Source organism: Hypanus sabinus, chromosome 6, assembly GCF_030144855.1.
Source record: "Hypanus sabinus isolate sHypSab1 chromosome 6, sHypSab1.hap1, whole genome shotgun sequence".
NCBI classification, from domain to species: Eukaryota; Metazoa; Chordata; class Chondrichthyes; order Myliobatiformes; family Dasyatidae; genus Hypanus; species Hypanus sabinus.
The window spans coordinates 103,171,468-103,187,731 of NC_082711.1; the positions used below are offsets into that span (position 1 = coordinate 103,171,468).

Consider the following 16,264-nt stretch of genomic DNA (forward strand, 5'->3'; position numbering starts at 1 on the left):
AAGATGACTTTGCAATGTAAGTAAGTGCAACGGACAGAAATATATCCAGGTGACTGGAAGTCTAATGAATTGATTTTATCATACAACACTTACTCATTTTTATTTTATAGTTTGCGTTAATGATTGAACACATTTTTACAACATTCTCTTTAGGCCAGAAATGCAAACTTGCAGTCATAAAAAAAAAGCACTCAGATTAGCGAACAGTCAAATCAAAAATCTAATGCTTTAATGTTGCTGGGTTATCAGACTCATAGCTTTAATAGCTTTAACATTTCCAGTTTTAATTATCAATCCTTACGATGTGTAAAGAACACATCAGATGCATGCATCAACACCATCAGATTATGCACAAGAGGACATCTTATTAACCCTCATTTAGTGTTAACGTGGTCACTGTAAACAAGATGTTACCACTGAACAGCATGATGTTTTCTTGCAACCAAGACAATAACATTACAATTAACACCAGAAAATTTAACAACGGTTTAAACAAACTTTTCGATTGCTAAGCTATTTATTTCAAAAAACACAAACTCAACAGACCTTATTTAGCTTCAATAACCAAGTGTTTCCAGGCATCAATTATGAAGCTAAAAATTAAAGTATGCTTTTATACATGTTCCACTAAGAAAATTAAAATGTAACATTATAAGCAGCCGCATCTTTACAAATCCTAGTTCTTGTTTCAGTCTTCAGTTAGTTGTCTCTGTAAACTAAAGTACAATACAAACATTACAACAAGTAATCAAAATTTCTACCCATTACTAAATTAAGATAAGCTCTGGATAGACAAATGACAAATGTTGTATTTTGAAAGGGTCTTCAAAAATCTCATTCTTATTGTTGCCTGAGTTACTGTGCTATGGTGGATTCAACTGCAACATTCAAAGTCTAGAAGCCTGACATTTCCTTCCAAGATGGAAGCCATTTAGGCCCTTCATATTCCTGTCACATACTGAACAAACAATCTATTTCAATACGAATCCATTAATTACTCCCTACATTTCCCATCAACTGACTCAGGTTCTATTACTTGCCTATAAAGTTGTTAATTAACCTACCAACAGATACATCTTTGGAGAGGCCACATGGTCTTGGGGAGAATTCACAAGCTCCACAGAAACAGCAGCGGAGTTCAGAATGGAACCCAGATGACTGGCCCCGAATAGAACCAGTACTGCCTTTCCAGGGTTTAAATTTAATCCCTTAATTCAGGAACCGTGGATATCAGCTGAAGAATTAGCCAATATTCTAGTTGATGGTGGTAGTTTCAGGAGCTATGGCCAACTCCAGCAATTCCTTGCAATAATTAAGATCATATCATCTTTATTATCCCCATGGACATATCACCACAAAACTGCACAGCACAAAAAATGACATTCTAATCACACCTCCCACTATTTGTCTATTGTCCTGTATTCTTTGCGATTTAAGGGTTCAGAGTGGACAGCGGATTAATCAACCTTCACTATATAACATAAGGGACACCCTTGGATTCTGCAAGTCAAAATGTGCATTGGAAATCTGGGCAATGTTAAATAAATAGTTAGAAAGTTATATGCAGCATAGGTCAAAGTTCAGCTGCATACACTCCATTCATTTGCATCTAACCTAATGAGGAAAATATAAAGAGGACAAATCTAATTAGTATTATGTAGAGATTGAAATCTGTGAATGTAGAGAATGTTTTCGCCATTAATGTTGAGGAATTTATATTATCAATGTACAAATCCATATAGGTGCAGACAGCCAAGTGTTAGATAGATAATTGATTAAGTAGTTGTTGATAGATGATAGGGAAGTGATAAATAGAGAGTACAACAGTGGACAGGTAATAGCAAATGGATCACTTGCAACTAATTTTCAAGCTTTAATGTCAAAGACAAGAGAGGAAAATGGTCTAAGTACAGAACTTCAAGATAATATTAAATCTAAGGATAAAGCATTAGGTTTGCCAAGGTGGCAGTTAGTGGAGTTGTCTCACAGCACTAAAGACCCAGGTTCAAACCCAGTCTCTGAGTGAAGCTTGCACATCCTCCCTGTGACTGTGTGGCTTTTCGTCTGCATTCCAAACAGTGAGCAAGTGAATGTGAGAATGTGGTATTAATATGCAGATAGTGCATGTTTCCATGCTGTGTAACTCTTGACTGCTATATGAAAAAAATAGCAAGTCTTTGAGGACAGAGTGTCTGAAATTCAAAAAAGGAGAACCAGGACCTTAGGGGGAGGGGAGAAAAGAAAGGTGAAATGAAAACAAGAGCAACACACAAAGAACACATAAAACCAATGTGCAAGGACTTCATCGGCGCGGGGGGGGGGGGAATCAAGAGTATTCAATAGAGAGTAAGGGGAATACGAAAGCAGCAAGTAGCTAGTGTTGGTCTTCAGAGGACAAAAAAAACCTCCCACAAATTAGCCTTTAATTTGCAAATGAAGATGTGGAAGAAATTAATCAGCCTGAAACATTAATACCAAGCTCCTGAGTATGAGAATATATTGTGATCATCACCTTTCAAAATACAATATACTCTGGAATGTTTCCTGCAAACAGAGGAAACAAATGTAACTCCACTATTTGAAGTAAAGAGAATACAGGGAACTACTAATTATTTCCTGACAATGTTAATTGGGAAAATGTTGGAATGTATAGAAGATGTGATAGCAAATCTTCTAAAGAATTTGGTACAGTCATTGTAGCTTTACAAATGGGAAATATTTGGAGTTTCTTCGAGATCTACACAGAAATAAATGTGGAGTACTTGGGTTTTCAGAAAACCTTGGCCAAGATCCTACACACATGGTGAATAAGGTCACAGGGCAGGGAACGGGGAACAGTGTATGAATGAAAATTGAAATTAGGTTAAAAATGGGAAACGGATGCAGTTACAAAGCCGTAAAGTGACCAGTAGATACTGGAAGGATTGGTTTCAGGTTCTCGCTGAGCAGACCAAAGTTCCACCTTTTCAAAGGACATGAAACTACATCAGAAAAAGTCCAGTGAACAGAATGCAGAGGATTGGTTCAAGGACAGTAGACAAGTAAAATGGGAACCCACATCTGAAGTTATCCACATCAGCAGGGAAAATAAAAATGCTGTTTCTTTAAATTTTAAACATTAAGATTGTTTAGTGTTGATGTTCAAAGAAATTTGCTGTCCTTGTAATCAAATCAGAAAACTGAATGGCAAATGCAGCAGGTAGTTGAGAAGGCAGATGATACACTGGCCTTTACTGCTTTGATAATTTAAATACAACACTTCATTCCACAATTAGACAGAGTCTACATAAGACTTCCAAAAATACTGTATACAATTATGGTGCTACATGTAACTTGCTCTAGGAGGTGCAGCAATGTTTCACTTGACTGCCTCTGGGGTGCGACATCTGTAAAATTAATAGAGTTGACTACACCTCGGAGTTCAGAAGGATAGACAGTACACTCACTGAAATGTACTGAGAAATCAAGGGATATGGGACAAGATAGCACATTGTACTGATGTAGAGAACAGCCACAACGTTAGTGAATGGCACATCCATCTTGAGAAGCTGATTGAGGGAAATGAAGGGCCTTATTATAGGCAAAATATGGAGAGGAAGCAGATACCTTTCACCAGGACACTGCCTGGATTTGTGGTTTATGAGCTACAGGAAAGGCTGTTCTCCCTAGAGCACTGGAGGCTAAGAGGAGACCTTACAGGGAGTTTTTAAATTTTGAGAGGAATAGAGTAGGCAGTCAGAATTTTTACCCTTGGGGTAGGAACATCAAACACTGGAGCAAATGCTTTTAAGGTTAGTGAGAGAAGCTTAAAGGCATTTTTTTTTTAATTTTCACTTTTCTTCTTCATTTATTCAGAGAGAGTAGCAGGTTCCTGAAATAGGTTTCCAGTAGAATTGGCCACATCAATATGGTTCCAGAGGTTTTCAGATAAACACATAGGTATGGAATGGAGGGATATCGATGATTATATAGGAGGAGATTTCAAGACTGACACAACAGCGTAGACCAAATGGCCTGTCCAGTATGTTCTATCGTACGAATGTACTACACCTGAAGAGATTGATTAGCAGCACGAGCAACGTTGCTGAGGTAGGCTGAAAGAGCCCGTTGTGCTATGATTCGCGCTCCCATGTTCTCATCACTTTTAGGTGGTGAAAGTAATTTGATACGGAAATGGATAAAAATCCTAATTGATCCCATTCCCTCAAGAATCCAACTGATCCCATTCTCTTACCTTTCTAAATAGGCTTGAACATTGTCATATCCATAAAATTTTGCCAAATGAACTAGAATCCCAGTGGCACACCGCCCATCCCGACGACGGCAGAAGCTACAATTACAGATGCCTCTGCAAGGAGGGCACACCCAGTCCTAGAAAAAACAAAGCAATTACAGCATTACAGAAGTCAGCAATGAAGAGGGGAGTAGTTTTGATTCCTCTTGGTTACTTACAACTTAAAAGAACTAATTTAATGCACCATAAAATGAAGAAATGCTAATCCAGCCCTGGGGCATGCTTTAACTGGCAATATTATTAATGTATGCCAAAAGGCAAACAGGTCTTAAAGCATTTAACACCAGCCAGAAGTAGTACAAACTTGTTTTAGGATTCAAGGTAATTGCAATTCATATGAGATAAATAACTACATGAAAATGCACCCTTAGAAAGGTGTACATATGGAAGCAGCTACATACTGCTCTTGTATTTTATCAGAACTGAATTTAGTAGAATACAACATGCTACCACTATTTCATATGCAGATAGCATAGTGTTTTATCCTTTCAAACAGAAGAATGAACACAGTAATTGTATTGCCATGGAAAACCTGTACAGTATGATCTGGCACAGTACAGCAAATGTTTAGTACTTTTATCTGTATACATACTGGATTTAAAAGGGCTGATCTCACATTTTCCCCGTATCGGTTGCGCAAACAAGGTCCACAAAACTGTCCTCTTACGCCAAAACAATCATGATTACGACAGATTGTTTTTGTATCTATCGTCTTCTGTCGACACTGATGGCATGTGCTTCCCTACATGCAGAAAGTAAACATTTTGCCCTTTAGTACAATATTAAAAGAACACGATTCAATTATAAAGTGTGGTATAAAATTATGATTTCCTCAAAAAAATTTAGCAGACTCCATATTTAGTTATTAAAAAACTATACAAATTATAATCAATTTATTCACAGTAGAACTAAAATTAACTCCATTAATATGTTTAATCTTAGAGCCAGAGCATGGAAACAGGCCCTTTGGCCCATCTGGTCCATGCTGGCCATAGCATCCTCCATGTCACCCCAGTTACCTGCATTTGGCCCATAACCCCCGAGACCTTCCTATACATTGTCTCGTGAATATCACATGGTCAGACCTAGTACTCATTCCCTTCTGTGCAAAGAAGTTACATCGCAGATCTCCCTGACATCCCTTCCCTCTCATCTTCTATCTGGCCCCTCTAATTTTGAACTCTAACCCCAGGGAAACAGTTATGAATGTCCATCTTTTTCATACCATTATTTTAAACTTCTAGACTCTGGAAAGTCATATAAACATAACAGGAATATTGTGAAACAGACAAAATACAAGTAGTTAATGATAATGAACAGCCATTCCCAAATGAAAGTAGTGCAGCCCTGAAGTTGAATATACATGTGATATACTGACTTATCACCCTGTTAAACATGTAAACAACAAAATAGTGTACCGGTTTCTGGTTTGATGAAGATTTGTTCAATGGCATTATTAAAAAAGTCTGAAAATTACCATACAACGATCGTATATTTTATCTTTAACAGTGATGGCAATATTTTCTAAATCCTCTTCTGTGATATCATCAGCAAGTCTGGGCTTACATTTGGAAGATCTTCGCCTCTTTTTCTTTAAGCTTCCATCCTATTAAGTGATGTAAAGAAACAAAATTTAAACCAGAAATTCAAATTAACTATTAGAAGTAACCTTAAACATGCAACCACAAAATTATAGCTATACAATTATCTATTTTTGTAGCAACTTTTAATCTAAAACTTCATGGACGAAAATTTACTGCAAAGGAAATGCTGTAATTATTGTGGTTACTGTAGTTTATCATTTTTTGGCAGAATGCTAAAACAGAAGATCCTTTCCCGAAGACCAACTACCTCAACAAAACGTTCTGACAAATCATTTCTCAAGCGGAAGTTTTTCACTTGGTCCATAAGTTTGGTAGGAGAAATCGCCAACTTCTCCACAGAAAACCCCTTCGGAGGCCGCGCACTTCTTGTTGGATTCACGCGGCGCTCAATCTTTCCTTCAGAGAAAGTTCTTTTTGGGGTTCGTTTCTGTTTCTGAAAAGATAAAAGGTCACTGTACTTAAATAGAGTGGAACAAATAGATACCACATCATGCATACAGCTGAAATCTAACACATAAAAAACAATAGCAAATGTTTATATCACAGTATTTTGTTTGTACTGTACAGTAAAAGTATGTCAGTCCACATGCTTGTCTGGAGTGAAGGTGAAGCTAGTAGCTTTGAATGAAAGTTATGTTTCTTGGTAGACAATCATTTACTGTATACCGATAGTAATTTTATTGAAAAATGTACACTCTTGCTGCTTTTGTAAATTAGCCATTATTAAAAACCCCATTCACCCCGGACATTCTTCCTTCTCCCTCTCCTATCAGGCAGAAGATACAAAAGCCTGCAAGCACATATTCAAGGATAGTTTCAATCCTGACGATTAAATGGTTCCCAGGTACAATAAAATGGACTCCTAACCTCACCAACTACCTTATTATGATCTTGCACCTTATTGTCTACCTGCACTACATGTTCTCCTTATTCCGCATAGTTATTAATTTACCTTATGCTACCCTCTTAATGAACAGATCTATATGATCAGTACGCAAAGATTGCTTTCACTGTACCTTGGTACATGTGACAATAATAAACAAATTCCAATTTTGGATTGTGGGCAATTAGACAATACTTACTGAAGGTGAAGGAGTCTGTACGTTCACTGGAAAGAGCCCAGGGATTGTTTTTAGTTCTGCCATTAGTTTAGCAAGCTAAAAGAAAAATACAAATAATACTTAAAAAGGTAACAACATCTAAACAAATGTAAGATTAAAATCACAATATATCACCGGGTATGAGAAGCACAAAATTACTCAACATACAAGAACAAGCTGAAGTTGCTTGAAGAAGCAATTTAGCATGCCACACCGACCATACGTTAAAGCTATGCTTCTCATGTAAAAATGGTTATCTGCAAAACAATTACTTTTAGCGCCATCTTTACTTTCACTTTGTCAGTGAATTTTAGTTGTATCCAAAAATATCAGAAGAGTGGAGAATTTCACATGCAAAAAACTGGGTGCACAGCAATCATTACTGTTAAATTCTTGCTGTAAAAATGAACAGAAATTTATAGCAACTAATTCAGACTGCTGAAGCATGTTTTGGATTTGTTGAAAGTGAATGGCAACAAATATATTTGGGTATTTTAAAGATTGGCTATCGTATGCATTTGCTAAGATTAGTCATCTTATTTTTTATGACATAATTACTTAATCATTTTAAAACAACACTGTAACTTAAATCAGAATCCATATTTCTGATCCTAATCTTTAATTTATCAGCAAAGTCATAGAGCAACACACACAAAACGCTGCAGGAACTCAGCAAGTCAATAGTATCTATTGACGGGAATAAACAGTCAATATTTCAGGCTGAGATTGATCATCAGGATAGGAAAGGAAAGCAGCTATAGTCAGAATAAGATGCGTGGAGGGGGAGGAACACAAGCTGTCAAGTGGTAGGTGAGTGGGAAAGTGGATGGGTGGGAGAAGGGGAATGAAGTGAGGGGCTTGGAGGGGTAGGGATAGGTTGAAGAGGTAAAGGGCTGAAAAAGAAGGAATCTGACAGAAGAGGGAAGTGGACCCATCCATCTACCCCTTCACCTCGTCCTGCAGCTTTTACTATTTCCCCTACCTCCCCCTTCCAGTCCTACATAAAGGGTCTCAGCCTGAAATGTCAATTTTTTATTCCTGTTCATAGATGCTACCTGACTTGCTGAGTTCCTCCAGCACATTGTGTGTGTTCTTCAAGGTCTCCAGCTCCTGTAGAATCTCTTCTGTTCGGCGAGATGATGAAAGTTCCTATCAACAGTGTTATCAATTAGAAGGTAGCTGTGGCTGTCAGGAATTCCTTGGAGCAGCATTCTCAGCCCCATTACCTCTAACTCCTTTATGAGGTGACCAATCTTCGCTGCATCAAAGCCGGAAGTGAGAATGTTCAGCGATGACAGCAGACTGTTCAATTCCACTTGCAACTCCTCAACAGACTAAGGAATCCAGACAGTTAGAAGTGTGGGCCAATAAGTAGCAAGGAGAATGTGCAGCGTCATAAGGCCAGGTAGCGACCATCAGTAACAAATGGCATCCAACAATAACTTTCAATCGTTTCACTAATGGGAACCACTTTCCACTGTAATATACAATGACCACAAACATCTGCTAGACTAGGCACATAAACAGTGATTACAAGAGCATACCAAAGGAGTAACATTCTCTGACAGGTGAGTCACCTCCCAATACTTGAAAACTCAATACTCCCAACACAAAGGTCTTTCCACCATCTGCAAGGGTCAAATCAATCCCAAACATGTTGACATCACCCAGGACAGCCTGCTTGACAGCTTTTACACTACTCTAAAACATTCAACATCTCCACTAACAGTACAAAGCAACTGTAAAAGGATCCTTTAGTTACTTGCCAAGGCTACCTCAACAATACCTTCCAAGCCTGCAGCCTATAGCAAGAAACACAAGAGTAGCAGATGCATGGGAACACCACCTCTTGCAGGCTCTCCTCAAAGTAATGCACCATCTTGGCTTATAAACGGATTGCCAGTCCTCTGTCAATTGGTATAGATCCTGGCACGATAGAAGGATCTTCACCAGAACAGCTGCAAAGGCTTGAGAAGGTAGCATGACACCCTCTCTGAAGACTAAATTAGAGATGGGCAATAAGTGCCAGTTTTTCCAGAGATGTCATATCCTCAACGTGAAAGTAATAATAAAAGAAATTATAGAGTCTCTTGATCACTCATGTTTCCTGATCACTACACCCCAGTCAGAAACTCTAATCAACTCCAACTTGGTGGAAGGGAACTTTTCCAGGGTCAGAGCTCCAACGATGTCAACGTTCGATGCACCAGCGTCGGTATGGAAGGGTCTGAGAAACAGACTGACATAAGGAGCAGAACAGACAAGGTAAACCAGAGCTCTAGGCTGGGTAATGGCCAGGATCTCTTTAATAAAATAAATGCCAAAAAAATATTTCCAGGCTCACAACCAGAAATGAGTTTAATCATTCTTCCATTTCTGGTATCCATTGTGTACCCACGATTGTAATGGCATTCAAATATTTGGATCGAGTCCTCAGCACTCTTAAGTGGGAGGCTGAACAGCCAGAAGTTGTGGTCCATGTAGGTACCAATGACATGGGCATGACGAGTGATGAGGTTCTGCATAGGGAGTTCAGGGAGATCAGTGCTAGGATAAAGGGCAGAATGTCCAGGGTTGAGACTAGAACTAGGAAGAGTATACAGTTTAATCTGTGGCTAAGGAGTTGGTGTAAGATGGAGGACATAAGATTTCTGTATCATTGGGCTCTCTTCCAGGGAAAGTGGGACCTGTACAGAAGAGATAACTTGCAGCTGAACTGGAGGGGAATTAGTATCCTAGTGGGAAGGTTGTTAATGCTGCAATGTGAGGTCTAAAGTAGAGTCGCAGGGGATAGGATATGGACACACACGCACAGGAAGAAGTCTTCTAAAGGCAACAAGACACAACCAAACCACAAGTCCAAAGAGTAGGCCTATAATAGAACAAAATTAGTGGGAAGTTAAGAGGATTGGCAAGCTTTTAAAAACCAACAGAAGACAAATAATCATTATGGAAAAGATGGAATATGAAAGTAAGGTAGTCAATAACATTAAAGAGGATACAAGAAGTTTTTTCAGATACATAAAGTATATGAGAGGTGAGAATGGATATCAGACAGCTGATTAACAATACTGAAGAGTTAGTAATAGATGACAAAGAAATGGCAAACAAACCGATTAAGTATCTTGCATCAGTCTTTACTGTGGAAGACACTAGCAAAATGGTGGAAGTTCCAGGTGTCAGGGGTCATGAAGGGTGTTAAGGTATCATAACTAGAGAAGTTTCTTGGGAAATTGGAAGGTTTGAAGGTAGATAAATCACCTGGGGCAGATGATGTACACCCCGGAGTTCTGAAAGAGATGGCTGAAGAGATCATGGAGGCATTAGTAATAACGTTTCAAGAATCACTGGATTCTGGAATGGTTCTGGAAGACTGGAAAATTGTATATGACCCCCCTCTTCAAGAAGAGAGAGAGGCAAAAGAAAGGAAACTATAGGCCAGTTAGTCTGACCTCAGTGGTTGGGAAGATGTTGGAGTTGATTATTAAGGATGAGTTGTCAATGTACTTGGAGACACATGACAGAATGGGCAGTAGTCAGCATGGTTTCCTCAAAGGAAAATCTTGCCTGACAAATCTGTTGGAATTCTTTGAAGAAGCAACAAGCCAGATAGACAAAGGAGAATCAGTTGATATTGTGTACTTGGGTTTTCAGAAGGACTAAGACAAGGTACCACACATGCGGCTACTTAACAAGAGCCCATGGTATTACAGAAAATATCCTAGCATGGATAAAGCAGCAGCTGATTGGCTGGAAGCAAAGAGCAGGAATAAAGGCAGCCTTTTCTGATTGGCTGCTGTGACTGTGTTCCACAGGTGTCTGTGTTGGGACCAATTCTTCTTACATTTTATGTCTGTGATTTGGATGATGGAATTGACAGCTTTGTTGCAAAGTTCGCTGAATATATGAAGATAGGTGGAGGGGCAGGTAGTTTTTGAGGAAGCAGAAAGGCTACAGAAGAACAGACAGATTAGGAGAATGGGCAAAAAAAATGGCAGATAGGAAGTGTATGGTCATGCACTTTGGTATTAAAATGAAAGCACTATTTTCTAAATGGAGAGAAAATACAAAACACTGAGGAGCAAAGGGACTTGGGAGTTCCTGTGTAAGATTCCCTGAAAGTTAACTTGCAGGTTGAGCCTGTGGTGAGGAAGGCAAATGCAATGTTAACATTCACTTGGAGAGGACCAGAATATAAGAATAAGGATGTAATGCTGAAACTTTATAGAGCACTGGCGAAGCCTCACGGAGAACTGCCAGCATGTTTGGGCCCCTTATCAAAGGAGGGATGTGCTGAAACTGGAGAAGATTCAAAGGAGAGTCACAAAAATGATTCCAGGATTGAAAGGCTTGTCGTATGAAGAGCATCTGATGACACTGTACCTGTATTCACTGGAATTCAGAAGAATGAGGAGTGGCCTCATTAAAACCTATCGAATGGTAAAAGGCCTTGATAAAGTAGGATATTTCCTGAGATGGGAGACTCCAAGACACAGCCTCAGAATAGAATGGGCATCCTTTCAGAATGGAGTTGAGGAGGAATTTCTTCAGCCAGAGTGGTATATCTGTGGAATTCTTTGCCACAGGCAGCTGTGGCGGCCAATATTTTATGTATATTTAAGGCAGAGGTTGATAGATTTTTGATTAGTCAGGGCTAAGGCATCCGGGGGGTGGGGGGAGAGAGAAAACTGGATCAGCCATGATGAAATGGTGGAGCAGATGTGAATTCTGCTTCTATATCTATGGTCTAGAACAGAGTACTTCCTACTGACCCTAGGAAGTTTCCACATCAATGCCACCTCTCTTTGTATCTACACAAAAGGAAGGTGCCAGGTAGAGAAAAGCCACTCTCCCTTCTGGGATGAAGGTAGTAAAGCGGTCTGCTTTGTCCCAGCTGGGCATCTCACTGACATCTGAGGCCCTTTGCACATTTTCCTACATAGCAAGATGAAGAGAACAGGGGAAAAAAATATTGTAGATGTTTGTCAGTATTCACCTTACATTTACACTACCCCATTCTGCTGACCTTGTGTCAGTGAACAGAAAAACATTCTGCTTATGCAAGCATGAATTAAATTAAATAGCAGTGGAGGTAACGTGGCTGCAAAAGGCACAAAACTGATTTCTGTGGACTTTCATTATTGGGAAAAAAAAGCAGTCATTCCACAAATGTTATACAAATACTGTACATAAATGACAGGTCACATACTCTGGCAAATAAGATCTGAAAAAGTACAAGGAATCTTGCATACAGGACAATTGCATATATAACGGCTTTAATTGAAAGTATTTAAGCTGCTTCTCAGAATTTGTGCTGCTTTTGTCTGATCACAATTACACACTCCATTAACCGAGTATTTTGTAAAGCAGTACACTTACCATCTCTTTATTCTCTTTAATGTTCATAGCTCGCTTTAGCAAAACATTAGACCTCTTCTTCTTTGACCCAGAATCATCATCTGATTCAGATTCAGACATAGCCAGCTCATGCTCCTTTCTCTTTACCGGCCGCTTTGTGGGGAATTTAAATGCTACACGCAGTCCAAAATGGGTTTTCTTTGGCATTGGTTCAATTTCACTTTCAACGGAAGATATATCATCTTCATCCTCATCACATTCAGTGAAACCTTCATCTTCATCCTCATCCTCAATTTCCGAATTTGCAGACTGCAATGAAGATAAACTTAAGATATGAACATCAACTAAAATAACACCTACAATATTATGTGAATGCTTTTATGCTACTGGCCACATTTACGATCTTTAACTTCAGATTCAGATCATTTACTTATCACAGGTACTGCATATTGAAACCTACAATGAAATGCACTGCTTGCATCCACAACCAAAGGATGTACCAGGGAAGCAGACAAGTGTGACCACACATTCTGGCACTGCCACAGCATGCCCACGATGTCCAGCAGAACAACCACAAGAAAACAACAAAGCAAGACTCCTTCCTCCCTCACAACCCCTCCAGTCCTCTAATCGCAGCAAAAAGAAAAATGGCACAGACACAAATGGGTATTTTCAGAAAACAATTTGATATTCAGTCTATTGCCATTTTACCCAAATCAATGAAACAGATTTACTGAATGGCCAACTCAGTCACATCTATTGTGGTGAGGAGTGGCTGGGGGCCAACAACTGAAAATCATTTACACTTGCCACTGTATTAGTAACTAATTTACTAATCGGGAGCAATGTAAGCATCTAAGAGGGCAAACAAAAATAGTAAAGTTTAATTAATGTGTTAATTGAGTCAAATACAGTCCTCACCTTTAAATCCAGCTCACCATTAGCTTCAAAATTGTTTGAAGGAAACCCTTCAAAAACATAATCAGTTGAGCAACTATCCTCTGTGAAAATTTCAATCAGCTCTTCTGTAATGTACTTGGACTGAAATTTGGAAACCTGCAAACAAAAAGAGCAGAGCATGAAGTACAATTAATTAGATCTACGTAAACAAGCCAGTGATTCACCGGTAGCAGCAAATACTAATATAATTCATAAAATAACATTACCAACAGCTTCAACTTTCCTACAGTCATGAACGTTGACATACCTGGTCTGAGAATAATTATTTAAACTTAAGATCAAGTTACAAAAATGTCATCATTATACAGACTCATGAAGCAGGCATTATTGGCATGATATTTATTAGCAATCTTAAATTGTCCTGGGTTGGGGGGGGTTGGCAGGGGAGGGGTCTACAAACAAGAAAAGCTTGTATGATATTTCTGGAGAGCAGCTAAGATCTCAGCTTCTTCTTCACTCAGAGACTTAATGAATAAAATGAAGTTGCCAGTGTCATTTGTACTGGTGGGGTATTTTCCAATAACACTGTGTCTGTGTTTGGGATGGGTTGCTAGGGTAGTGTTGCAAGTATGATAATGCCACTTAGCAAACTTCTGGGCAAGCACAGGGAATAAAAGCAAATGGATCATGTGCAGGTAGAAGACATTAACTGAATTTGGCATTATGATTAGCCTGGATATTATGGGTTGAAGGGCACTTCTTACCCTCTATAGTTCCACGTACCCCAATCTCTGGAATACATTACCGTCCATTTCTTAAGTATTTCTATTACAACATAAATGCCCAGTAGCTATAAAGTATCATTAGAGGCTCCCAAAATATGAAGGCGACGAAATACACGATGACAGGAAAGCAGGGGAGTGCAAATCATTGGGGAGCAACAGGTCAGTGATATTTACCACCATGTCGCAAGTTCGGAATTGAATTTCTGCTAATTTAAAGTCCGAACAATGTGGATAATTTCGTAGAATACACCATGCAGGACAAGGCAGTGCACTTGACTAGCACAACAGCTTACCTCACACGGTAAAGTTGCAGATTAGACCACAAGCCACCGCAGCAGAATTAGGCCATTCAACCCATCGAGTCCTGACATTCCGTCATGGCTGATTTATTATCCCTCTTAACCCCATTCTCCTGCCTTCTTCCCGTAACTTTTAACGCACTGACTAATTGAGAACCTATCACCACCACTTTAAATACACTCAGTGACGTGGCCTTCAGTCATCCGTGACAATGAATTCCAGACTCACCACCCTCTGGGTGCAGAAACTTCTTTTCATCTGTTTTTAAAAACAGGAAGTCCTTCTATTCTGAGGTTGTGCCCACTGGTCCTAGACTACCACACTAGATAAAACATCCTCTCCACATATGGCACATTGGATGACAAACCTTGCTATTTCTTTAGCATTTGTCTGTTTTTTCTTTAAAAAAAAGAGGCAGAGTTCCTAGCTTGATGTTCAACCCAGCGTGGATGGAAATCCTGCAAGGAGCCGGCTGGATCTGAATCTGGGACCACTTGCCTCGAAATCCAGTGCAGATACCACTACACCACTAGCCAGCTTTTTCCACTCTATCCAGGCCTTTCAATATTTGATAGATTTCAGTAAGACCCCCCACCCCCAATTCTTACAAACTCCAGCGAGTACGGGCCCACAGTCAAACGCTCCTCTTTCATTTATCCTTTAATTTCCAGAAACCTTCTTGTGTATCTTGTAACCTCCAATAGCAGGCAGTACATCCTTTCTTAGATAAGGGGCCCCAAACTCACAATACACCAAGTGTGTCCGACCAATGCCATATAAAGCCTCAATATTACATCCCTGCCTTTATATTCTAGTCTTCTCAAAATGAATCCTGACATTGCATTTGGCTTCCTCACAACTGACCCAAACAGCAGGTTAACCTTTAGGGAATCCTACACAAGAACTCCCAAGTCTCTTTGCAGCTTTGATTTTTGAATTTTCTCCCTATTTTGAAAATTATCTACGCCTTTATTCCTTCTATCAAAATGCATGATCACACACTCCCCTACATTATATTCCAACTGTCACTTTGCCCATTTCCCCAATCTGCCTCAGTCTTCAGCAGACTACCTGCTTTCTCAACAATATTGCCCCCCCCCCACATATTTTCACATCATCCTCAAACTTGGATACAAAGCCATCAATTTCATCATCCGAATCATTGACATATGTGAAAGAAGTAGTCCCAAAAAACAGTTCCCTATACTCCCACTCTTTCCCTCCTGCCAGTCAGCCAATTTTCTACCCATGCCAGTATTTCTCCTGTAATGCCATAGGCTCTTATCTTTTTAAGCAGCCTAATGTGAAGCAACTTATGAAGCCTTCTGAAAGTCCAGAGACAACATTCACCGATTTACCTGTCTACTCTGCCTGCTATTTCCTTAAATAATTCCAATAGACTTATCAGACAAAACTTCCCCTTAAGGATACCATGCTGCTTTTGGCTGATTGTATCGTGTGCCTTCAAACACCCTGAAACCTCATCCTTAATGGACTCCATCATCTTCCCAACCACTGAAGTCTGGCTAATTGCCCCATAATTTACTTTTACTGCCTCACTCACCTTCTTAGAGTGGGGTGACATTTGCAATTTTCCATTCCTCAGGAACCATTCCAGAATGTAGAGATTCTTGAAAGATCATTACTGATGCCTTGACAATCTTTTCAGCTACCCCCGTTTAGAACCCTGGGGTGTAGTCCATCTGTTCCAGGTGACCTATCTACCTTCAGACCTTTCAGCTTTCTCTCTTTAGTAATAGCAACTGCACTCACTCTGCCCCGACACTTTTGAATTTCTGCTAAACTGATAGCATCTTCTGCAGAGAAGACTGACGTAAACTACTTAATAAGTTTGTCTGCCCTTTCTTTGTCCCCTATTACTACCTCTCCAGCGTCTGATATCCACTTTAGCCTCTTTACTTT

The 16,264-nt window shown here is 39.5% G+C and overlaps 1 protein-coding gene across 2 annotated transcripts in view; it reads right to left on the bottom strand.

The window, feature by feature from the left end:
• Positions 1-207: 207 nt before the first annotated feature.
• The window catches only part of LOC132395725 (cell division cycle-associated 7-like protein), a 30,861-nt gene continuing 14,804 nt past the window's right edge, over positions 208-16,264 (bottom strand). For both annotated transcript variants that reach the window (XM_059972677.1, XM_059972678.1), the window contains exons 4-11: positions 13,278-13,412; positions 12,378-12,665; positions 6,981-7,055; positions 6,146-6,331; positions 5,772-5,900; positions 4,887-5,036; positions 4,235-4,371; positions 208-716 (exon numbers count right to left, since the gene is read on the bottom strand). In XM_059972677.1, the coding sequence (XP_059828660.1) occupies positions 689-716; positions 4,235-4,371; positions 4,887-5,036; positions 5,772-5,900; positions 6,146-6,331; positions 6,981-7,055; positions 12,378-12,665; positions 13,278-13,412 (1,128 nt within the window). In that variant the 3' untranslated portion in view covers positions 208-688. The remainder of the gene's footprint in view (positions 717-4,234; positions 4,372-4,886; positions 5,037-5,771; positions 5,901-6,145; positions 6,332-6,980; positions 7,056-12,377; positions 12,666-13,277; positions 13,413-16,264) is intronic.